Source organism: Vespa crabro, chromosome 3, assembly GCF_910589235.1.
Source record: "Vespa crabro chromosome 3, iyVesCrab1.2, whole genome shotgun sequence".
Classification (NCBI taxonomy): domain Eukaryota; kingdom Metazoa; phylum Arthropoda; class Insecta; order Hymenoptera; family Vespidae; genus Vespa; species Vespa crabro.
The window spans coordinates 13,563,206-13,586,866 of record NC_060957.1 but is presented as its reverse complement, the minus strand read 5'-3'; the positions used below and the strand labels follow the sequence as shown (position 1 = coordinate 13,586,866).

At 27.0% G+C, this 23,661-nt stretch overlaps 3 protein-coding genes across 9 annotated transcripts in view; 2 read left to right on the top strand and 1 right to left on the bottom strand.

The window, feature by feature from the left end:
• The window catches only part of LOC124423197 (putative fatty acyl-CoA reductase CG5065), a 32,872-nt gene extending 19,707 nt beyond the window's left edge, over positions 1 to 13,165 (top strand). For 2 of the 5 annotated variants that reach the window (XM_046960699.1, XM_046960701.1), the window contains exons 2-8: positions 10,069 to 10,346; positions 10,539 to 10,855; positions 11,098 to 11,345; positions 11,466 to 11,652; positions 11,787 to 11,972; positions 12,104 to 12,364; positions 12,513 to 13,165. In XM_046960699.1, coding sequence (XP_046816655.1) covers positions 10,098 to 10,346; positions 10,539 to 10,855; positions 11,098 to 11,345; positions 11,466 to 11,652; positions 11,787 to 11,972; positions 12,104 to 12,364; positions 12,513 to 12,588 — 1,524 coding nt within the window. In that variant the 5' untranslated portion in view covers positions 10,069 to 10,097 and the 3' untranslated portion in view covers positions 12,589 to 13,165. Of the gene's footprint in view, positions 1 to 2,743; positions 3,013 to 6,496; positions 6,604 to 6,757; positions 6,875 to 10,068; positions 10,347 to 10,538; positions 10,856 to 11,097; positions 11,346 to 11,465; positions 11,653 to 11,786; positions 11,973 to 12,103; positions 12,365 to 12,512 lie in introns of those variants that run through there. The other 3 variants (XM_046960697.1, XM_046960702.1, XM_046960698.1) reach the window with 3 other exon arrangements.
• A 958-nt stretch (positions 13,166 to 14,123) lies between these two features.
• On the top strand, positions 14,124 to 18,533 carry LOC124422776 (N-acetylglucosamine-1-phosphotransferase subunits alpha/beta). Of its 2 annotated transcripts, none has more exons than XM_046959670.1 (7): positions 14,124 to 14,884; positions 15,336 to 15,757; positions 15,908 to 16,119; positions 16,205 to 16,952; positions 17,035 to 17,206; positions 17,324 to 17,511; positions 17,607 to 18,533. In XM_046959670.1, exons 1-7 carry the CDS (start codon positions 14,732 to 14,734, stop codon positions 17,914 to 17,916), a joined length of 2,205 nt encoding a protein of 734 aa, XP_046815626.1. In that variant the 5' UTR covers positions 14,124 to 14,731; the 3' UTR covers positions 17,917 to 18,533. The 2 variants fall into 2 exon arrangements, with proteins under 2 accessions (XP_046815626.1, XP_046815627.1); XM_046959671.1 differs by having other exon boundaries at positions 14,126 to 14,884; positions 17,324 to 17,515; positions 17,607 to 17,725.
• A 103-nt stretch (positions 18,534 to 18,636) lies between these two features.
• On the bottom strand, positions 18,637 to 22,706 carry LOC124422777. Of its 2 annotated transcripts, none has more exons than XM_046959672.1 (5): positions 22,249 to 22,706; positions 21,412 to 21,670; positions 21,036 to 21,268; positions 20,512 to 20,868; positions 18,637 to 20,306 (listed from the first exon to the last, which is right to left on the bottom strand). In XM_046959672.1, the coding sequence occupies exons 1-5, from the start codon at positions 22,502 to 22,504 to the stop codon at positions 20,155 to 20,157; spliced, it is 1,257 nt and encodes a 418-aa protein (XP_046815628.1). In that variant the 5' UTR covers positions 22,505 to 22,706; the 3' UTR covers positions 18,637 to 20,154. The 2 variants fall into 2 exon arrangements, with proteins under 2 accessions (XP_046815628.1, XP_046815629.1); XM_046959673.1 differs by having other exon boundaries at positions 20,512 to 20,853.
• Between the last annotated feature and the right edge of the window lie 955 nt (positions 22,707 to 23,661).

Here is a 23,661-nt window from a genome sequence, read left to right as displayed (position 1 = left end):
AAAAAAAATTAATAACAATAACAGTCATTAAAATTATTTATATATGTAAGAAATTTTTTTTTTTTTTTATATCGTAACAGTCGCGACGATCATAGTCGAGATAAAAGAGTACTTTATATAAAAATGTATATTATATCACATGGATCCTCGGATCGAATCGCTATGACACACTTTTCATCCTTTTATTACCATTGAATCTAGAAATTTATCCTTATGTCATAGTTATCGGTTTACAAAAACATCAATAACGATAAACTACCGGTTCTGATACCGTGAAGAAACGGTAAGGTCAGTTTCCAGCTCGTTTTTCTATATCTTTGTTTGTCTCTCTTTTTCTTTCCCTCTCTCTCTCTCTCTATCTCTTTGTGTAGTATGTATCTTCGTCTCTCTTTCACTCTCTCTCTCTCTCTCTCTCTCTCTCTCTGTCTCTCCTTCTCTTTTTCTCTCTCTCTTTCTGAGTTAACTTCGTGAAGTCACGTTACGATCGGTCAAGAAACTCTCTCGTCAATATTCGCTCTTTCGCGTCAGACGGGAAGAGAAGAGGGTGACGTTACATGGAATTAAAAATAGCCGGAATAATTTTATTTATAGAAACGTGAAGAAGTGAGCGAATAAGAATTAAGAGTGACGAAGAAACTTATATATTTCTATGACATGATGAAGTCTCGGGTTATCCCTTACTTATATACATGTATATATATATATATATATATATATATATATATACGTAGACAAATTAATTTTCATATATATATATATATATAATGAACTCACGTGATTCGATCGTACCGACTCTTTTTTCCTTATTGACAAATTTTACTTTATATTTTTTTTTCCGGGTCATACATTTTCTATGATAATAAAAATTATTAAGACAAAAAAAAAAAAAGAAAAAAAGAAAAGAAAAAGAAAAGAAGTAAATTTTTCGTTAACACAGAATGTCTCGAATAAATCTTTAATGGAATATAAATCAACTCGAAACGAAGTATATTTACATTAAATATTTACATTTATTAACTGGTGAACTTGTATAGCAAACATCGGCGAAATTAGTCATTGACTGACGATGATCAAAGACAGACAAGTTTAGTTCTTCTCATTGATAGGGAAGAACGAAAGAATGATTTGCTTGACAATGAGCACATAATACGTTTCTTCTTATTTTAACTCGAACGATTTCTTATATTTATATTACAAATCGCCCAGGGTATTATAAACGAACGATATTTATTACGTACGTTAATAGATTCTTTCTAAATGATTATTATGTTAATATAAAATTTTTTGTTTAATTGCACATCTCTTTATAATTATTCGCGTTAAATATATATGATTTTTCTAACAGTTTTTTTTTACCATAAGATATACCATTAGAAATAATTGTGTAATATTCCATTAGTAATACTCACAATGACAATTTATCATTTGCATAAATATACGTATTAGTTTATACAAATTAATATTGCGTAAATAAATAAAAATTTCATAGAGATATTAGTAATATCGAAAAAATTTTTATCAATAAATTTTTTGTTTTTTAATATTAAATTAATTTTTTTCACCAAATAATACCATAAATAATATGTGTCAAATATATCGCAAATATCCAAATTCCAAAAAAAAACCTATTTGATTGAAAATAGAAAGTAGAAAGTTAAGTATCTTTATTCGCAGGAGAAGGGGATAAAAGCAAGTGGGGCAAAAGGTATTTAGTAGAATATAAGTAGCGGTGAGATTCTATTCAAGTAAGAAAGTGATAGGAAATTGGATTTTCTTCGAGTATCTCATAAACTTATTATTCATTTGCTCTTTCCATTCTCAAAAAGTATTTTCATATGTAATAAGAAAACTTTGGATCAGGTAAGATAAATATAACAATTAGAATTATATTAGAACTAATGTATAACTAATAGAAAGAATTACACGAGTTTTGCATGTACGAGTTTGTCTGAGCCTATGAGTGCATGCATGTGCATTTAAATGAAAGCAAGCGAAGAAAGTTCTTCCGTCTTCTTTACGGTATAACGAAGTGTGCAGTCTTAATCTTACGTCATGCTTTTAATATCGAAAAAAATTCACGTTTTTTGCATCCTTTTTTCTCGCTTTACGTCTTTCTCTTCGATCTGCATTATTATAACATTTCCTTCATTTCCTTCGATCTGCATTATTGTAATATTTGCACTTATATTATATATAATAAAAATTCACGAATTTCAAAGAAGTATAAATGACGCAAAATATTTTTCAATTTAAATTTCAACTTAAGTAGCTAGTGTTCGTTTAATGGAGAATTTTTCTTTGAGACAGATAAAATATTCTAATGAAATGTATATATGTGCGTGCATGTGTGTGTGTGTGTGTGTATGTATATATTTGTAATATATATGTATGTATATATTTATAAATTTGTTTATTTAATCACGTTGAGAAAAAGGTGAATCTAATATGAGACCGATTTTTTATATTACAACTATATTGAAAAATACGAGAAGTTCTATCATCGAATAATTCGTACGTATCCTTCTTGGAGAGTGAGTTAAAAAGAAAAAGAAAAAGGAACAAAAAAGAAACGAAAAAAATGAAAAGATATGGGAGATAGAGAGAGATAATCGAAAAGAAAAAAATAATCATTGGCAAGAGGTAATCGAAAGTGCAACCCTAACAAAATTGACCCTTAGAGATGTTCTCCATCTGGCGGTAAACCGATGCACTATCAAAGCATGGAGCGATTCGCAGGCGTGGACAGATTCAGTTTTGCCCCTTCCGTCCGTAAGGCAGGTCAAAAGGGGGATAGAAAGAGTGTTGTCAAATTGTGTGTTTGTACCGGCATAAATTTGAACGTTTGTGTTCACCTCGAAAGGATGAACTTATAGAATTAGTAATAGAATCTATTACAAAAGGGTGAATCGTATTTAGGGGTTGGGGTGGGTATAGAAAAAGATAGAACGAAAAGGAACAGAAGCATAGGGTGAAAGAACGGATGATATATATTTGAAGAGAAGGACAAATAGGGTATGTTTCCATCTTTTCTTAGTTTTATCCTTCATTTCTATCCTGTCTTCTTCTTCTTCTCTTCTTCCTTTTCTTTTTCTTCTTATTTCTTTTTTCTTTTTTTTTTTACTAAATAATATATACAATCGAGACTTTCTTTTTGTCATATTTATTTTTCTTTTAATATCTCTCTCTCCCTCCTCTCCTCCCCTCCCCTCTACCTCTCTTTCTCTCTCTCTCTCTCTCTTTGATACCTTTTCGTATTACTTTCTTTTTTATTTTTACTTTCGGGGGTTTTTTTTTTTCTTTTTACCATATCGAGTTTTTTCAACCATAGCTAGACGCAGAAGCAATTGCGCACGTCTCGGACGCGCGAGCACGTAATACAAGTATTGCCGGTATATACATACATATGTATACGTGATAATGCCATGAAAGTACAAGGTTGCACGTGTTGCTAGCCGTGTCCTTCCGTCGATATTCTCTATCGACGAGGATATAAACTCCTTCTGGAAAAACATGCCAGAGTAAGAATTCCCTAGGACGAACAGAAAGGATATGTTTTTCTGAAAATATCATTGTTAGGTCTTATTATTAGCTTTGTTCACTTATCTCTCCTATTTAGGTACTATTTATTGTTCATTGTCTTTCGTTCTTCATCGTTTATATTTTTCTCTTATATTTTGCGTAAATGATTGATTTATAGGGATTATTTGTCAATGAAAAATTCTCCTTTATAAACATAACATTTACCCGTGCATTAATCTTATCTAACTCTTAATATTAAGTTCCCTTTTAAAATCATTGGGCACGTTTATACGAACCTCTCCGGTTCCAACATAACATGCACAAAGAAAGGTCAACTGAAAGATAAAATCCGATAGAAAGCTCGAATGGATTATAGGCTCATAATCAGTATCATTCAACGTATCTGCCCTATGTATATATATATATATGTGTGTGTGTACCTATGTACCTATGTGCTTTTTGTCTCTCTGTGTGGCGCACGCTCGTAATGTTCGTTATGATGAAATGCAACCTGTTAGACTTACGATAGTAATATATTCCTACGTACGTACGTATATATATATATATATATATATATATATATATATATATATATATATATATATATATATGTCTTGTAATAATATTCGATAATACAAACAATGGTGTTGGATCAATTTCACTAATTAAAATATATTTGTTCTTTTTTCTTTCTCTCTCTCTCTCTCTCTTTCTCTGTCTTTTTTTTTGTTTTTCTTGTTTTTTCTTTTCAACAATCAAAATTATGATTGGCCTTAAATCGTACATACGTACGATCACAGTCGGATCAATATTGCTTAATGTTTTTTTTTTTCTTTTTTCAAAAATCATCCATTTTTCTTTCCAAATGGCAATATTACAATTGGCGATATTACGATTGTTATTAAATTATTCTTATTTTCTCTGCTTCGAATACTGACAATTTTAAACCTAGCAAAGCAAGAGGTTGCGTGAATATACGTTATATGTATGACAGATAAGATAAGCATGTGAAAAATCGCTGTACAGCTTTATCCTTGGATAAAATTAATTATACCAAACCGGTCAATATTAATGCGAAAAATTAACCAAGAAGTCTGAATTGTTCGTCGATCTTTCTCATCAGAAATTTATTTATATCTAACTAGAAATATATGTGTATATATATATATATATATATTTTTTTTTTTTATTTCAGCTTTAAACTTAAATTAATATTTGAATACATTGGATTAGCAGTCAAGAGAAACCACTATCGAAAAAAAAAGAAACATTTCAATTTTAATCGAAGGAAGTAACCTTCGACGTGATTTAAAGATTAACTAAAACATACCACAACCCTGTTTGTTGTCTTTCCCCCCACTTCTCTCTTCCTCTCTACGCTATTAAGTTCTTTTCAAAAATTGTGTCAGATAAATTTGATGTCAGTATAGAACAAACATTATCGGTTGAGTTGATATTTGTGTCAACTAATTCTTTTCTTTTTCATTTTTATTAATTTTAATTTTTGATTACGAGATTAAAGAAAAAAAAAAAAAAACAAAATAAAAAGAAAAGAACAAAAGAAAAGGGACAAAAACTTCGAATGAAAAACGTACGATGCAAAACTCGAAGCTTTCGGTTATGTAAATAATATTATCGACACCTTCTGTATATATCTAACGCGATAAGAAAATAAAGTAAACTGCAACGACAAGTTAACGATTTGTATTGTTCTTAGATTTTCTACTGAAATACAAGGAGATAATTTTTTTACAGATAGAAAAACACTTATTCCTTTTCTTTTTTTTTTTTGTCGATGTATTCGCCAAATCGTATCGTTTGTACGCAAGCTATATTTCGATAAGCCGACAGGTATAAACATATATATATGTATGTATGTATGCATGTATGTATTATATATATGTAAGTATTTTTTAACGTGTGCCATCCGTCCTTCATGGAATATTCGATATAGGATGCCTTTTGAAGTGGCCCTACTCCCTTTTCATTTGATTTCATCGTTCTACGTATCCTCGTCTCTTGCGCCGAATGTCTGCGCTTCGGTACAACGTCGATAAAGAGAAATCGATTCGGTTTTATCGTCTCATCGTTTCTCTCATACTTATTACAAAAAAAAAGAAAAAAAAAAAAAATAAATAAATAAAAAATAATAATAAACTTTTATCGTATTAATTAACATCGTTACAACAAAATTATCTTTATCGTTTGATTTAAAAAAAATTGACGCCATTTCTTTTTCCAAATGTTTATCAAATCTTTTTTCTTTCTTTCTTCGTTTTTTCTTTTCTTCTTCACATCTCCTTAAATTCATTTTTCTTTTTTTCACATTTTCACAAACATTTTAATCTTTCATAATATATATATATAAATCTAAATTAGAGAATAGTAATTTTGATTAAGATTAGATTTACATAGATAAGACTGTTTTTCGTAATGGTACTAACGTTAAACCAATGAAAATGAGAAATAGAATGGAAAATCGTGAAATCGAAAAGTTTAAATTAGCCGTGTAATAAATGATTTAAATCTTTTTCAATTTCGCAGGTAATGAACATGAAGTAAAGCGAAAATGATATGTGCGAGAACCTCGTGACTTACTTTGAGTCACGAAAAATTAATAATTTTCTTTTTATCCCATTCACGACGCTTTTCTTTTATTTCTTCTCCTTTTTCTTTTTTATTTCTTTATGTATATCTATTCTTTATATATATATATATATATACACAGAGTGTTTCAGAAATAAATCGTCAAACTTTTTAACAGCATATTTTATTATTCACTGTAAAAACGCAAATAGAAAAGTTATATAAACATTGTTAGGGATTTAAATGGTTTACTTTTTTCAAGTTATATAAAAACTTGTTTTATTTGTAACAAAATATAAGATATTATTTGAAACTTTCAAATTAATCGTTTATTTATTAAATGAAAAATTGCAACGTTTAATTATTAGAGTTAATCAATTGAAAATATCGCGCTTTATTTTTGCTTAAATTTCGAATTTATATATGGTTACAATATCGACATCTCATGGACAGTGTCAAAAACGTACAAAAGTGATTCTTGTTTACCTTTAATAGAAGGTAAATAGAAAGGACAATTTATACAACGTCGAATACGAGCTATATATTGCCTGATGTAAATAAAAAATCTTTATAACTTGGAAAGCGTTTCTCAAGTCATGTTTACATGATCTATTTATTTCATTTATATAGTGAGTAAAATATATTTTTAAAGTTTGACGATATATTTTTGAAATTTCCTCTACAACAGACGTTAAATAAGAAATATAAAAGTAATAATTCATTTCGATCTCATATAACAGTTAGTTTATCGATTCGAAGGAATTAAGTTGTAAGTAAAAGTTAATTTATTTTTGCTGATTCTCTCTCTCTCTCTCTCTCTCTCTCTCTCTCTCTCCCTGTCTCTTTCTCTTATGAAATATTAATTTATCATATCAGAATTTATACATCAAGCTTAATATATACATATATACATTAAGCTTATATGTATATATATATGTATGGAATGGTGATTTTTATAATACGTTCGTGACACAAAATTTATGGAAATTGTATCTTACAAATGCTTTTTTCTTTTTCATTAACTTATTCGATTACCACGTAAAAAAAAACAATACTAAAATATGACCGCGATATTTTTGTTTATATTTGGATCATATCAATTCACATGATATATTTCAGGTTTTATATATATATATATATATATATATATATATATATATATATATAACTTGAAATATGTGATTCTTGAAATCTTTACCAATGGATTTCTCAAGATTAATTTTTTGACATATCTTATTTTGTCTACTTGCATATATAGCTCGTATTTTTTTATGTCTGATAGTATCAGACTTGTTTGTACAATTTGTTTCAACTGTTTAAAAATCGATCTATTTATATAATCAATAAAGGAAATTGTTTTTAGAATTGGCAATAAATTATCATTTACGTAATCGCGTTTTAATTTTTTATAGATATGTATAGATTAACAAAAAAATTTGTTTTCGACATTGATTAACATAATATGAGCCATGGACACATTGTATATATGATAGATAGATAAATATGAAATATAGGTTATGGAAAGGCCGGCAAAGCTCGATATTTATCATGTATAGCAACATCGATTATTTTCTGGCATGCTTTTCATGCGCACGTCTACATTGTCGAAACTAATATATAGCATCGTTCTCTGAATTGTTTTTTCGCAATATTGTGCATTTACATTTTGCAAGAATGTGACTATATTTGTAGTACCAAGAACGGCTATTAATATACAGTATGTAAACTTTTATCATCTTTTCCGTTTATATCATTTGACAGATATCTATAATTATTATAGAAATTATAATTGGAGGTCGTATAAATTGTAGTTATTTAATAGATGATATACCATATAATATATAGAAAGAATATTTTCTAATAAAAATTAAAAATAATAATATAAATAATATATATTAATATATTAGGCTATCCCATAAGTAAATGTAATTTCTTTCTTATTGATCAAAATGATACAATCTTTTTTACAATTATCGTTACAATTTCGTAAAGATGCGTATGCCTTATTAGAATTAGCAAAATTGTTTCAAAGTAATTTGACGTCGTATACTATTTTTCACACGTGAATTTAAATGTGAGAAAATAAATGTCATCAAAGAAGTGTCGAGAAAACATTTGACCATATTTTGTTTTAGAAGTTTCCCTAAGATAACAGTGGTTATAGTAACAATAAATAAAATAAGTAAAATTTATGATCCAAGTACTATCAGTATAAGCCAAGGTTAAAGATAGATCTATTATATTCGTTCCGAAAAGGAGGCCACTCTTAAAATCTTCTTCTATCGTTTTTATTTGTAAGTTATTCAAAAATTTAATAATATAATAATGAGAACAAGTTGTAAGTAATATTGATAAAAAAATATCATTGATTAAATTGATATGGTAAAATTTGATAAGATCAAAATTGAATGTATTTTCTTCTTATAAGTTATTTTAAAACTTACTTTATAAAAAAAAAAAAAAAAAAAAAAAAAAAATAAATAAATAAAAAATAAAAGATCGCTTTAATTTTAGGGGTGACCCAATATATTATAAAATATATATTATTAATAAATCTAAATGATATATATATATATATATAATAATAATAGTAATAATAATAATAATAATATATGTATGAGAAAGTTGTTATTGTTCTGCCACAATAATCATAAAAAAGTAGGAAAGTATTTTTTATTTTCTTTACATGTTAATATAGTTCTCTAGATCACGCACGAGCGTATGAATATTTAAACTACCAAGGTTAGGAGAACTTATTCAACGAAGAATGTTCCATGCCGATCGATGCTATTCAAACGAACTGTCCTTTCGACATTTATGTCAAATTATTTTATAAAAACGATTATTTCTATTATTTATTTTATGTTCTACTTAAAAACATATATTTCATATGATACTTATCAAAGATCATAATATTAATATATAAGAGAGAAATTAAATGGGTAGGAGGGGGAAAAATCCATATAAAAAGTTGTAAAAAGAATATTAAAATTAATTCATTAGATATAATTTGAATATTGAATTTAATTTATTAGATTTAATGTCAATGTACCTTTGATTAATTTATGTTGATATATATATATATATATATATATATATATATATATATATATATGTAGTTCGATGTATAGATCTAATATCTATAGATAAAAAAAATAATGAATTTAATCTAATATATTTTATCATAGCTAAGTATTTAATTATTCGCATTTACATTCTTCAACATATCATAAATTATATATTATTATTCTAATGAAGTGAATAGCAGTTATTAACGTAGGATTTTTTTCTTCTCTAGATTATTCAATATTCGTTTAATTTTTAAACTCGTTTTATTTTTTCTTTCTTTTTTTTGGGGGTTTTTTTTTTTTTTTTTTTTTTTTTATTGGAAAAGTTTATAGATAGGTTAAATTTAAGAGAACACAGAGAGTCAAAGTGATTTATTTGAGAATACGAATGAATGCGAAATTATTGTAACAAGAAGAGCATTAACAAGCTCTTACTTTTTCTTTTTTTTTTTTTTTTTTTTTTTTTTAGTTTTCAAATAGAATGCACTTTGATGACGTGCGCTTTGACACAGTGCTAATAAAACAGCTTTATTTTTTTAAGATCGATCGATATTTTAGAATCGTATAGCAACCATGACGCATCGTTTTTTGGAATATAAATTATATAAGAATATGCTAGTATTTTCTTTTTTTTTTTTTTTTTTTTTTTTTTCTACGAAGAAATAAATCAAAAGTCTAGGGAAAAATATAGGTAAACCTATAATAATCTCATACAATCGTGAGAAAATAATTAAGGAAAAAGTGAAGGTTAAATCGATGGCAATATAAATTTTATAAAAAATAATTAATTAAGATATCAGTATGAAATTGTTATTAATTTTTTTGGTGTCTTATAATAAATAGTTATATTTCTTATTGTTCTCTTTTTCTTCTTTTCTTATTTTACTATCTCAAGAATTAAGGAAGGACGAGGACACCATCAAAATGGGTACAACGAGTGCGTATAAAGATTTGGAGCGTATCAATGATGATACTAATCTTAACGGTACTTCGATCGAGGCCTTCTTTGCTAACTCAGTGATATTCGTAACCGGAGCAACCGGTTTTCTTGGAAAAGCTCTCTTGGAAAAACTTTTGCGATCGTGTCCTCGTTTAAGCACGATCTATATACTGATCCGTCCAAAAAAGGGTCAAACCGTTACAGAAAGATTTCAAACGCTCGTTGATAATTCGGTGAGTTAAACGTATTTGTTTCGCGTTATACATTTTTCAATATAAATAATAATATTTTATATATATCGTATATTTTAATTTATTACGAATGAAATATATGAAAACAAATGAAAAATTTATAATGCAAAGAATAATTATTATTCATGATAGATATAAATATAATTGAGAATTAAATTTATTTACTTTTTTCAGATTTTCGATAAAATTCGTTGCGAACATCCTGGTGTGATAAACAAAGTTTATCCAATACGAGGAGACGCGAGTGAACCTGATTTGGGTTTGAGCGTAGATGATAGAATGACACTAACTCAAAATGTAAACATAGTTTTCCATTGTGCTGCCACTGTACGTTTTAATGAGCCCCTCAAAGTAGCCGTTATGTTGAACATAAGAGCGACCGATCGAGTATTGGATCTATGCAAATCCATGAGCCATCTTAAAAGTCTTGTTCATGTCAGTACAGCTTACAGTAATGCCGATAAACGCGAAGTAAAGGAGCTCGTTTATAAGTAAGAATTAATATTTTTATTCTACATAAAAACAAAGAAAACAATTAATTATGATTTTCTTTTCTTTTTATTTTCTTTCCATTTTCTTCCTTTCTTTCTGTCTTTCTTTCTTTCTTTCTTTTTTTTTTTTTTTTTTTTTTCTTTTCCTCCCTTCAATACAGCGATACAGAGTAAATAAATGTTGATCATTTTATTATTATTATTATTATTATTATTTCTTTTTCTTTTTTCAAACTTTACAGAACCGAAATAACGGCGCAAGCCATCATGGATATGTGTGAGATTCTTGATGATGAAACGTTAAATGTATTAGAAAAAAAATTACTTGAAAAACATCCAAATACGTATACACTCACGAAGGGTATTGCAGAAGAACTTGTGTCGAAGAAAGGAATTGGTTTGCCGATCATCATAGTTAGACCTAGTATAATTTGTGCAGCTTATCAGGAACCACTTCCAGGATGGATAGATAATTTATATGGTATTACAGGTATGAGGATTATATATGAAAAAAAAAAAAAATATATATATATATCTTTTTAACGATCGATATCAATTGTTATTCTCGACGAAATATACTGTCTTCTGTCATTATATCATTATTTTATAGGTATTATTACTGAAATCGGTAGAGGTACCATTAGAAGTATATACGGTGATAGAAAGTTAAAAATCGATGTTGTACCGGTCGATTACGTTGTTGATACATTGATATGTGCGGCATGGCATAGTACAATACATCGTGACGGTTCAATACAAGTTTATAATTGTGCAAGTAGCACCATTAATCCTATCAGGTAAATTAAATAATGAAGGAAACAAAAGTTTTGGAAAAAATAATTTTAATCTTTGTATTCAAACGTTCAATCTTATCTCTCCTACACATTATCTTTCTTTTTTCTTTTTTTTTTTTTTTTTTTTTTTTTTTTAGTTGGGGCGAATTCGCTAAACATATAAGAAAACATGTTATAGAATCACCATCGAAATATGTTATGTGGTATCCTAATGTTGGAATTACAACCAATAGATTAGTTCATAAAATTATAGTCGTTATATTACACTTTTTACCTGCGTTCTTAGTGGATTTATTATTAATGTGTCAGGGTAGTAAACCTACGTAAGTATTGTTAACGAAAAAATATATATATCTATTTTTTTTTAATCTATAAAGATAAATTGTTTATGTACTTTTTGTTGTGCTTTCTCTCTCTTTTTTTTTTTTTTTTTTTTTTTTTTTTTTATACGCAGCATGTTGGATATGTCGAAACGTATCGATCGTGCCGCAAAAGTCGGTGCGTTCTTCGCCTTACACGAATGGGACTTTGGTTTAGATAATATGATGGATTTAATAAAACATGTGAAAACTATGAATGACTGTAGCCGATTTCGTGTAGACTTCAAGGATATAGATTGGGATGCGTATACGCGTCAATATACATTAGGTATTAGACAATATATTTTAAAGGATCATCCCGATTCTTTGACCAAAGCACGAAGTCGATTATCCAAGTGAGTTCGGCCAATGTCTATTTTTTTCTTTCTTGCTTTTTTTTTCTTCTCCCCATTTCCTTTTGTTTCCCTTTATCTATAATTTTTCAATGATCACAATATACATTTTATATGACGACTTGTATTTTTCATTTTTTCTATGTTACAGGCTATACTGGTTACGTAAAATGATTCAGGTCTTGAGCATCTTAGTTTTGTACAAATTATTAAAATATGTTAGTTAGTGATATTTAAAAGATTTTCAATGTTCGTCTTCTTTAAACGAAAGATTGATAAAATGTTATAAGAAAACTGTCGTGGCCAACAAAATCATTATTCATTTTTTTATAGATAGTAAATCAGTGATTTCTTATCATAACTTCTTTTTTTTTAATAATAAACATACTATTTTACTTATTTATCATAAGCATTATGGATTGTATTGCAATATTTGACAAAAAAGAAAAAAAAAGAGATTGAATAAGGAGACTGCTGAGAGTATAAATAAATTTCTTCTTGATCCTAAATGCAACGTCCACAGATTTCTTGGTTGATATGTATATACTTCTTTATAGGGACAACAATTACGCTTAACACTCAAAAATGTACAAATTTGATCTTATAGATAGAATTATATAAAATGACAAGGAGAATCAACGAAGGACCATCGATTTCTGATTTCGATTTTAATACTTTTAATGCATATCGTATTTATTATAAATTTATGAGAATCGATCAGAAATTTCACATTTACAAATGTATTTCACTATTACTCAATTGTATTATATGATGATAAATAAATACATTTGAAATACTTTTAAATATGTCGGAATTTGAATTGTATTTTATCTAATTGTTTATAAATAAAATTAACAAGTCTTTAAATAGAATAAAAAAAAAAAAAAAAAGAAAAAAAAGAAAAAAATTGAAAGAATCAATTTATAAATATGAATGTACATGAATTGAGTTAAAAATGAGAACCACAAGGAAAATGAATATGTATTAAGATAAAATTAAAAGCGTATATCAAATTGTGAAGCGAAACAAAATATCGAAAAAAGATAATAATTTCCTTTTGGCAAAGTTTTAAAACTGACGTATATATATAGTAGGTGACTTTACAAGCTATTTGCGATCCCATTGTGCCTTTTTACTTTTCTTATCAGAACGCAGTGCATCGTATAAAAACCAATATCAAGATCTCAAAATAGAAAAGAAGAAAGTCGCCTTGAAGGATTGTTTTATTTCTTTCAAAGTGTCATGCAAAAATTTTACGTGAAAAAAATTGAAGTGAAGAAATTTATCATGTCTAATATTAATAAGAAATCACGAAAACAGAATCCTATTCGAAGGACCATTGTTAGAGCTCGTTTTTGATTCGTTAGAAAAAAGGACAAAATGATAATTAATTTTCAATATCTCGCGAGTCTTGAGAAATTCTATATAAATTTTTTTTGAATTTCTAATAGAAATAACAAATTGATTAGAATTAACAAGCAGAAAATATCGAAAGTATTATGTTCCTTACGATAATGAAATTCTTCCATGATAATATGAAAAATTGAATATTGCGCCTGGAAATATGTAATACTCCAAACTCCGTCGATAACACCTTATGCATGACAACACCGTCATACATATACGTAATACCATATTGCCTATTATAAGGATAAAAAATTATTGATGATTATTGACGATGCATATAAGCATCATTATCAATGAAATATGAAGTGTTGCCTATCTTCAGGTGCGCAAATAAATGTAGTAATTAATAAATAATCGACGATTAAAAAAGATAACAAAAAAAAAAAAAGAAAATACTTAACAAAAAATCATTCAAAATATTCGTTATCCGATTGAATAACTGCCATAATACAAACTAGATAGAATTTTAAAAATAACATACAATTACATCAACGTTCATGGCTCTAGTTTTATTTTTATAAAAAATAAGAAATACAAATCGGACTTAAAAACAAAAAAAAAAAAAAAGAATAAAAAAAGATTAATTAATTCGTTTATAATATTGCAACGTGGTTTTACAATTGAAACATGCGCACAAGCATCATTATTATCATCATATAGCGGCTTTGCATGCGGCTAACTTTATTACGATTCTCAACTGACTGTATTTTACTGTGGTGAGACCACCGTGGGTGGTGGTAAACGGTTATTAAACGTGTGTTCAGGTTTTTGTATTAGTATATCAAAAGTGTTATTAGTAACAAATTAACGTTGTATGAAGAATATATAATTGATGCAGAAGAAGTGCATCAATAAAAAGCGGCTACTAACATAAAGTTTGCAACTAAATCAATTGGATTTGCATGAATCACGGCCAAAGAGCCGTAAATTGCTGGTTAATGGACTCAAACGCATTTACCGGCTATGTCAACTACGTGTAAAATATTTTTTAATATAATGAGCGCATGGAAATTATTACAACGACGATGTTACGATATTCTTTCATATAAATATTCGCTCCTCGTAATACTAGTAGCATTTACGTGCATATTCATCGGTATTATACATTTTGGAGAGGTTAGAATGATCTACCAATCATATTCGCAATTCGTCTATTTATTTATTTATTATTTTTTTTCGTTTTCTTTTTATTTCTATTAATTTATTTTTTCATTTATTCAATTTTGTTCTTCTCCCTATTTGTTCTCTCGAATTTATTAATAAAAAATTGATAAATTAATTGTTAGTAACTATTGTTACGTTATAACGTTATCTTTCCTATAAACTTTCCTTTATTTTGGAGGGAAATTCATAAAATTATAACCTTCATTTTGTGTCTTAAATAATAAATGTATCTTTTGTTATTCTTATAAAAAAGTAATGGAAGTAATTTCATTTCATTTCATTTATAGAAAATCTATATCTATATATATATATATAAATTTTTTTTATATATATTTTATATATATATATATATATAAAAGATTTCTTTCAAAACTCAAAAATTTGTAAATATATATTCTTTTAGGTTTGGTTGGCATGGAGTAAAGAGAAATATGAAGCTGTTTTTCATTCCTTTAATGATAATATATTAGGAAAATCTTTTCAAAAAAAATTATGTCAACATGTACCTATAGATGTAGTATATACTTGGGTGAATGGATCCGATCCAAATTTTATAAAAAGTCTTCAAAAGCATATTCCTATCACCGATAGTAATACAATTTCTTCGAGATTCAGCGACAAAGATGAATTAAGATATTCTTTAAGATCATTAGAAATGTATGCACCTTGGATAAGACATGTTTACATTGTCACCAATGGGCAAATTCCAAGTTGGTTGGATATGGATAATCCTAGGATGACTCTTATTACTCATGAAGATATTTTTCTGGACAAAAGTCATTTACCAACTTTTTCTAGTCCTGCTATTGAAAGTCATATTCATAGGTATACATTGTTTAAAGTTTAATTCATTTCATTTTGTGATATATATATATTTATATATATATATATATATATATATATATATATATATATATGTGTGTGTGTGTGTGTGTGTCCTATTAAATGATTAAATGATTGATTTCATATTTCTAGAATACCTGGTATCTCTGATAAGTTTTTATATTTTAATGATGATGTAATGCTTGGCGCAGAAGTATGGCCAGAGGATTTTATAACTCAAGCAGGTGGTCAGAAAGTGTATCTAGCTTGGTGGGTTCCTGATTGTTCCGATATTTGCCCATGGGCATGGGTAGGAGATGGATCGTGCGATCTTGCATGTAATACAACTCTATGCGAATTTGATGGTAATTTTCTTTTTAATTTTTTTTTTTTTTTTTTTTTAGAATTAAATTTATACGCCAAATATGTTATAATATCTTTTCTGTTTAGGCGGAGATTGCAATTCTACTTCATTATCCACCGATAGTGAGCCATTCGAGGAGGAAAGTGATTATCCGTATAAATATTTACAGATTGTAGGTGAAAAAAATAAATCTAGTACTGTGTCATTTAATAATTCTGAAATAAGAAATAGTAATACTACAGTTGCATGGTTGCATACTGTAGCAATGACTCATACATCATTAAATTCCAAAAATTATAGTTCATCTGCAAATAATCTTACAAAATTTTTTGATATCAAGGAATATAATGATAATAGTAAAACAATAAAATTAAGTGACACTAATGACATACCTGAAAGTATATTTGGAAATTCTAATCATACAAAACTACATATACAATTTAAACGCTACCTCAATGATGATATCATTAATCTAGTACAAGGAAATAACAGTATAAAGTCAAATAAATTGAAGTATAGTGATCAATGGAAACATAAAAAGAGACAGCTTGATACGTATGCAGAATCCTTGCTGTATGTTAATAAAATATATAATATTATTTATGGTTTCGATAGAAGAAAAGTTCCAGCGCATATGCCTCACTTGATAGACAAATGGATTGTTAATAGTATGCAAAGAAAGTTTGAGTCTGATTTTATAAAAACTTCTAGTCATAAAGTGAGAAATGCAGAGGATATGCAATTTGCATTCTCATATTTTTACTTTTTAATGAATGAAAATCTTTATATACCAGTTGAAGATATATTTGATAAGTTTGATACTGATAAATCAGGGTAAGAAATATTAATATTATTATATAATTTAAAATAATTACCTTATAATAATATAATACAATAATATATGATATGATTTTAGAACTTGGTCAGATAGGGAGATACGAACACTTTTATCCAGATTATATCCTTTACCATTAGATTATAATTTGGTTGTAGAATTTGAAAATTCTATCACGAATTGTTCAAAATATTTGAAACTCACGGAAAATGTTAAGGCACCACCTGGTGAAAGATATTTGGATTCTACGCTTGTAAGTGGACAATAAGATGTAAAATCCATTAACAAATATTCAAACGAACGTTATAGTTTATTTATTTATTCATTATTCTTTTTTTTTTTTTTTTTTTTTTTATATATATATATATAGCCTGTAGTATCTAAAGAGTTAATATCAAATTGTGATTGGGTCGCATCCAAAATTGAGGCAAGATTTGGCGAATCCAAACGTTACAAGCACGAAATTATAAAAGCTGGAAAAAATGAGATATTTGAAATGTTAACAAGTAACGTGTCCCTTACTGTACAGCTTTTGGATGAGATTAGACGTGATCCAAAGTAAGTTTTAAATTTTTCAATTTAAATTATAATTTATTATATATAATATATATATATATATATATATATATATATATATATTATTTATATTACAGAAAGTTTATATGTTTAAACGATGATATGGATCCTTTACGTCATTCCGAAAATGAAATCGTTCGAGCATTATTAAATGATTTTTATCGTTCCTTGTATCCTTTAAAAAGTACATTTGAACTACCTCCGCAATTTCGTAATCGATTTTCTTATCGTGAAGAACTTATTGAATGGCGTGCAAACCGAACAAGAACAAGAAATTTATTATTGATACTCATAGTTTTGTTATTGATCATTACTCTATATCATTTATCATATTATCATATACGAAGAATTTTTAGAATTCGCACACTGCCCACTCTTCTTATATAATGGATATAATATTTCAATGAAATCATTTATACAAATAATTTAATTAATAGATGAAGAAAGAAGAGTCGGTTAAATATATACAATTCGACGGTGTATTTATAGAAAAGTCTTACCTTCAGTCATAAGAATTAATCACATTTTAACTCAGGAAAATATTATTATTATACATGTCCATGTGCAATTTTTTATTTTTAAGATATTTACATATTAAAGAAAGTAAGAGAGAGAGAGAGAAAGAACAAGAGAGAGCGAGAGAGAGAGAGAGAGAGAGAGAGAGAGAGAATTACTTTGGTAAACAAATTTATCATTCAATCATAAAATCATTCTCATATAGACATTTTTCATTATTAAATGTATACAATTAGTAGTTATATATGCACATATTTACAACGAATTTATATAAAAAAAAAAACAAAAAAAAAAACAAAAAAAAAAAAAGAAAAACCCACACATTGTTATTAGATAAAATTATTATGATATATTGTTGGAAATATGTGATACACATGATTTTGAGAGATTTTTTTCTAAAAATAAGTAACAGCGTCTTAACTGTGATATATATATATATATATACATATACATATATGATAAATTAATAATTATCTTTTTACGAAATATAGATAGAGAAATATATATATATATATATATTTCTAGAAATATATATATATATATATAGATATTGCTTCTTAGAAATATATATATATATATAGATATTGTTGATCTTGTGTAAATAACAAATTTTCATAGATAAAAGAAAAGAGGAATAGTTATGCAAAAATGTTTATAGCTTTTCTCTGTGTATAGTGTAATTAAATATTTAATTATAGTTCGCTTATATAGAAAATATTTATCAACATATCTAATAACTTGCAATGCGTTATTGAAGATGTGTTAATGTGATTACATATGTTAAACGTTTAACATACGTTAAACGTTTTATATATGTGATACATATATAAAACGTGAATGAACGCAACATAGATTAACTTTATAATAGCGTAATTTTTATTCATTATATGTCTAAGAAGGGTATATTACGCATGATATTAAAGTATCTTTTAACTTGTTATAGTTTACAAGCGGTCACATTAATATTTCACAGAAGTAACTAAAGACTTAAAGGACAAACCAAATTTTAATTTGTACAAAGAAATTCTTTTTTGTTTTTTTTCTCTCTTTTTTTTTTTCTTTTCTTATTCCAGAAAGATATTATATAAGATATGTGGTATATTTCATTAGTGATCGATTATAGTTATGATCAAAGTAAATGGCTCATGACTTAATAAATAAATCTCAAACGTATACATTAAGAAATAAAAATTGCATATCTATGTCTCTCTATATACATATATATATACATATATATATATATATATATATATATATATATATATATATGTTTTAAATAAATTAAGAGATACTAGTCATTTATATCTAGATAACATTTTATGTGTATTCAGGTACATGATGTTGCACAGAAAATTTTCTTTAAAATTTAATCAATTCATTGTACATGAGAGATATCGTTAATAAAATATATTTATTAATAATAAACCTAATAAATCCTGAATATATATATATATATATATATAAAAGTGTATATGTACAAACGTATGTCAATAATGAATTTTGTGTACTTAAAAAAGAAACAAAATGAAAAAACATATTCTAACGAAGAAGACAATACTGGTGATATTAACAAGAAATAATCTCAATATATATATCATTGTGCAATTATAAAAAAAAAATCATGCGATTTGCGATTTTGCATATAAAACACATATGCATATGCATCTACATAATATATATACACACATATGTATATGTATATATATACATATGTATATATATGTGTGTGTGTGTGTGTGTGTGTGTCGGTATATGTATAATATTAGTTATATGATGACTGCACCAATATATATATGCCAAATAAATTATATATCAATCTTTATACACATGTATTGCGACAGCTTTGAAATAAATTTGATTTTCTTCATGCTGGTAAAAAAAAAAGAAAAAATTAGAATGACAATTAACAAATTTAAAAAAAAAAGAAAGAAAGAAAAAACACAAGGCGGATGTACGAATAAAACTAATTTATATGCTTTGAAACATATTAATAATATTTTTTTTTTTTTTTTTTTTTTTTTTATTATTATAGAAACAGTAATTTATTCTTCAACTAAAATATTTAAACAACTAATCTTTTTAATTTCAAATACATTGTATTTATTACTATCATGATTCTGATTGTTTTTGCTTATATAAGGGAGGACATTGAGGATGTCGAAGATTTCGTGGACCAATCATTCCTTCTTGTAATCTAGCACATTCGCTCATCCATATAGCAACGCTTGCCACTTCTTCTGCAGATAAACGTGGTCCTATACCTATAAAGTATATTGTACATAATGTATTATATACGAAATAAATACATATATGTATATGTATCTTAAAAAATTAGATTAATCTTAACTCATATGATAAATAAACAAAGATTATAGATAAACTCATAAAATAGAGAATTAATTTAAAAAGAATAAGAATTATAATAATCATTAAATTATTAAAATAAAAGAAAATAAAAAGAAGTACCTGGAATATTTGGATAATACGAAATTAATTGTGCATTAGCAATTCTGATTTTTTTTCGTTCCTTAATCAACGAGACGTCTCTTTTATCAGACGAATTCCCAGTATTTACATCATCATTGATTATATCTTTTTGATTATCTTCATTTGTCGATGATTTTTCACAAGGATCCTTCGAATTCAATGACTTACTTGGTTCTATTGTAAAATCAGAAACATTACTGTCTTCCTCGCGTTTCAATGTATTATCCGATGTGGATTCAACTGTGTTATTGCTGCTCGAAATTTTATCATCGACATTCTCGTTCGAATCATCTTCTCGCGTCGAACAACTCCCACTAATTTCTGGCGATATTATCACTATATGAGAGTCAAATCGATGATTAAATATTTGATTCGTTATCAAAAAAAAAAAAAAAAAAAAAAAGAAAAAAAAAGCAAAGGAATCTATAATCGAACGATAAGAAATGATAATTTTTCATTTGACACAAAATAAATGAAAATGAAAAACATTTCATGATATTTACTATTTGACGAATCAGCAGCTTCCTTAGAAATTAAATTCAAATCTAAATTGACATCGGCTTCAGTATCTTGACTAGCGATCGAATATACACGATCAATGGAGATGTTATTATCGATGGACTCGTGTACTTTCGAAGATGTACTACTATTAGACTCGTCGAATACAAGAAATTCTGTTGGATCTTCTTCAGATGAACTTCTTTCGCTACCATCGCATCTAAGACCGGCCAAGTATCTATAAATAAGATTAAAACGATCTCCATACGTTTTATCTACGATCTATTGGAAATATATTCAAATGTATTATTTACAAGATTTTTTTGTTTTTGTTTTACAAAACACACACGCAAATATACATAAATACACACTTAAACAGACCCATAAATTTCCATGAATAATGTAACTGGTACCATGGCCGATCCACCGTCAGGTTCGTGCGTAAATAATTCGCAGATCATAATCATTGTCTCACGTAAACTAGATCCTAAAAGACCAACGGCTATTGCCAAAAACTTCTTAACTTGGCACTTTCGACGAAATTTCCCTATCATCATTATCAGATTTAATTCTTTACGATCGAGACACAAACATTCCCAACGACGTGAGATAACATCGATCGACAATGTTTTGTTGTAATCTAAACAATAACAAATATATTTTATCTTCCTTCTTATTCATTCTTATCTATTATTACTTCATTTCTTATTTATACTTATTTCTTATTATATATATATATATATATATATATTTCTCTCTCTCTCTCTCTCTCTCTCTCTCTCTCTCTCTCTTTGTCTCTTTTTATTTGTATTTAAGTTAATTAAATAAATATCTATGCTAATCATATACAAAATGAAATAAATCAACTTTACTCATTCTAATTATTTCTATTTATCCGTCTTCTTTATCTATGATAATTAAATAAATATCTATTCTAATTACGAAATAAGAATTATTCAATAATTACTTCTTTTTCTTTTTTTAACTTCTTTTATTTATTTTTACGAATTTTATGTTTATCTTTATCTCGAGTAATTAAATATCTGTCATTGTTATACACGATAGTGATATTGTTTAACAATTTTTGTTTTCTATTTCTTTTTTTTCTTTTTTCTTTTTTTCTCCTTCTTCTTCATCTTCTTCTTCGTCTTTTTCATTCTTTCTTAGAAATAACATAAGATCATAAGATGATGGAAAAGAAATGAAAAATATACGTACCTCCAAATTGACGTAGAAGAACTCTAAGGAAGCCAAGTGTTAAACCAGAAGCTGTACTAGGTGGTGGATATTCGAGTCTCAATTTAACTGGTGGTTCCTCGCCGTCGGCTAATGCACGAAAATATGCACTGGACCATCTCAAAAGATCGTAGGGTTGGGTTCGAATAGCTGCCTTACAAAATTGTTTCAATATCGTTGGCAATCTTGGTGGTATCGTTACCTCCTGACCAGTAATCGTTTGTTCTATCAATGGCATTATTGTTCAAAGTTATTCAATTAATTAACATTTAATAACGATAAAGTTACTGTCTTAATAATCTCCTCGAATTCGAAACTATCAAGTAAGAATCCCGCGGATAGACTTAGTAAAACATAAATGAACTGTGACCCATGAGCTTAGAGACTCATTGTGTTGTCCTTTCTTACTATTCTAGATCACCAAGGAAACGACGTTTGGTGAAACGATATTACACAGGGAAATCAATATTGTTAGCGGACGGCACGTGTTCTAATTTTTTTTAAATGAATACCAATTGTCTTGTTTAGAAAAAAATATTAACACGTGCCTCTGTTTTTTTTTTTTTCTAATAATATATATATATTTCATATATAAATTATATATCTGACGTTATAAAATGTACAAGTTCACGTGAAATGTTAATAGAAAATTCGTAAACGATTTATGACTATGAAAATTTAAAAAAAAAAAAAAAAAAAAAAAGAGAAAAAAGATAAGAAAAACAGATAGAACAAAAGATGGTATCGTTTGAAATGTTAAATGGCTAAATAGAATTTTACCTATTCGTAAAATAACAAGAGAGTCATTATTGTTATATTATCCATGACGTACGAATATATATATATATATATGTATATATATGTATATATATACATCCCCTGACAACACTAAGGTATCTCGACTTGTTAATTTTATCAGAATAGGGTTGTGATTATGACCACCATGCGGGTGCCCAGCTTTTGAATTTGACTGCACTCTAGCATGGAATCCCACGATTCTCATCGTCGACGGCCATTTTCGAACCAGCCATCGACTCGTCATCACTTTTAGCAAAATTAAGTATCCCGTAAAGAGAGTACCATGATCCTAAAAGGGTACCCGTATATTTTTTTTTAACGTTAATGCCGATGACGTGTCACATGGTAGCACGCGACTCTAATTATTTCATTAAATGGCTAAATTTTACCTACTACTACTTTAGGGTTAATCAAACTTTCGTTAAAATGATTGAAATTATTTTATACATTAGAATTCTTTTATAAATTTGTTATATATATATATATATATTTACATATACATATAAATAATATGATATAAATATTTACATTTCATGTATGTATTATATATTAGGATAATATTTACAAAAAAAAAAAAAAAAAAAAAAAAAAAAAAAA

Coding starts and splice junctions, on each gene's coding strand:
- LOC124422777 (XM_046959672.1), bottom strand. CDS start 22,504: ATGCCATTGATAGAACAAACGATTACTGGTCAGGAGGTAACGATACCA. Junction 20,869..21,035: donor AGCTGCTGATTCGTCAAATA/GTAAATATCATG, acceptor ACTCTCATATAG/TGATAATATCGCCAGAAATT. Junction 20,307..20,511: donor GTATTATCCAAATATTCCAG/GTACTTCTTTTT, acceptor TATACTTTATAG/GTATAGGACCACGTTTATCT.
- LOC124422776 (XM_046959670.1), top strand. CDS start 14,732: ATGTCAACTACGTGTAAAATATTTTTTAATATAATGAGCGCATGGAAA. Junction 16,120..16,204: donor AACTCTATGCGAATTTGATG/GTAATTTTCTTT, acceptor TTTTCTGTTTAG/GCGGAGATTGCAATTCTACT. Junction 17,512..17,606: donor GAGATTAGACGTGATCCAAA/GTAAGTTTTAAA, acceptor TTTATATTACAG/AAAGTTTATATGTTTAAACG.